At 61.8% G+C, this 1,044-nt stretch overlaps 1 protein-coding gene across 1 annotated transcript; it reads right to left on the bottom strand.

Moving 5' to 3' along the window:
• Positions 1-326: 326 nt before the first annotated feature.
• Positions 327-833, bottom strand: LOC119594310 (casein kinase I homolog HRR25-like). Its single transcript, XM_037943369.1, has one exon. The coding sequence runs from the start codon at positions 831-833 to the stop codon at positions 357-359; it is 477 nt and encodes a 158-aa protein (XP_037799297.1). The 3' UTR covers positions 327-356.
• Between the last annotated feature and the right edge of the window lie 211 nt (positions 834-1,044).

Below are 1,044 nucleotides of genomic sequence, written 5' to 3' on the forward strand. Positions count from 1 at the left end.
AAACATAAAAAGATGTTTGGTCTAATTGACGTCTTTCCCGGCGGTGCCCTGCGGCAAATCGTTCATGTTCAGCTATTCCACCTCTTGTTCTTGCGGCTGGGCGCGGGCGCAAAGGCGGGGGGCGACTGCAGCTTCCGCACGAGGCGCTGCAGCAGCGCGCGCACGAACGCCAACTTGGGCCGCTTGGAGTGGTCGTAATGGGACGCCCTTGCCGCCACCTCCTTCAGCTCCTTGGGCACGCTCTTCATGTGCTGGTACATGTCCTTGAGGAGTAACCCCAGCCCCACCAGGTCGCACTCGAGGCTCATGGGAAGGCCCTCCTCCAAGCAGGGACACGCCCACTCCATACCGCCGAACTAGCCGACCGGATGGCTGCCGCCCACGGGCTGCGTGAGGCCGAAGTCCACCACGTGGACCTTGGTCACCTGCCCCTGCTTGGCCGTCTCCACCACGATGTTGTCCGCCTTGAAGTCGCAGTGGACGAAGCCCGCGTCGTGGATCTCCTGCAGCGCCTCCGTCACCTTGAGGGCGGCGTTGAGGATGTCGCGGTCCGACAGCCACTGCTTGGACATTATGAGGCCAAAGAGGTCCTGGCGGCCGCAGTAGGTCATGACGAAGGCGGGCATCTCCGGACAGTAGGCTAGGGGGATGGGCGCTCCGCCCGCGCCCCCCAGCTTCTCCAGGATCGCCCTGTCCATCTCCAGGGACTCGGCCTCGTCCTTGGTGTTGCCCACCTTGAGGGCGCAGTCCTTGCCCTCGAAGCTGACTAGGAAGACGGAGCCGAAGCAGCCCTGGCCGAGGCACGCCTTGGCCTGGTGCATCAGCACTGTCATCTAGTACTTGGAAATGCGTTTCAGTACCATTGCCACTGTCGTCTAGTACTTGGAAATGCGTTTCAGTACCATTTCCACTGTCGTCTAGTACTTGGAAATGCGTTTCAGTACCATTTCCGCTGCGATTTTGCTCTCGATTCGCTCATGCGTTGTCCCTCGAGGTGGCGGCCGGGGGAGGGGGGGGTCATGGCTCGCGTAGGGAGGTTGTGCC

Source organism: Penaeus monodon, chromosome 33, assembly GCF_015228065.2.
Source record: "Penaeus monodon isolate SGIC_2016 chromosome 33, NSTDA_Pmon_1, whole genome shotgun sequence".
In the NCBI taxonomy this organism is placed as follows: domain Eukaryota; kingdom Metazoa; phylum Arthropoda; class Malacostraca; order Decapoda; family Penaeidae; genus Penaeus; species Penaeus monodon.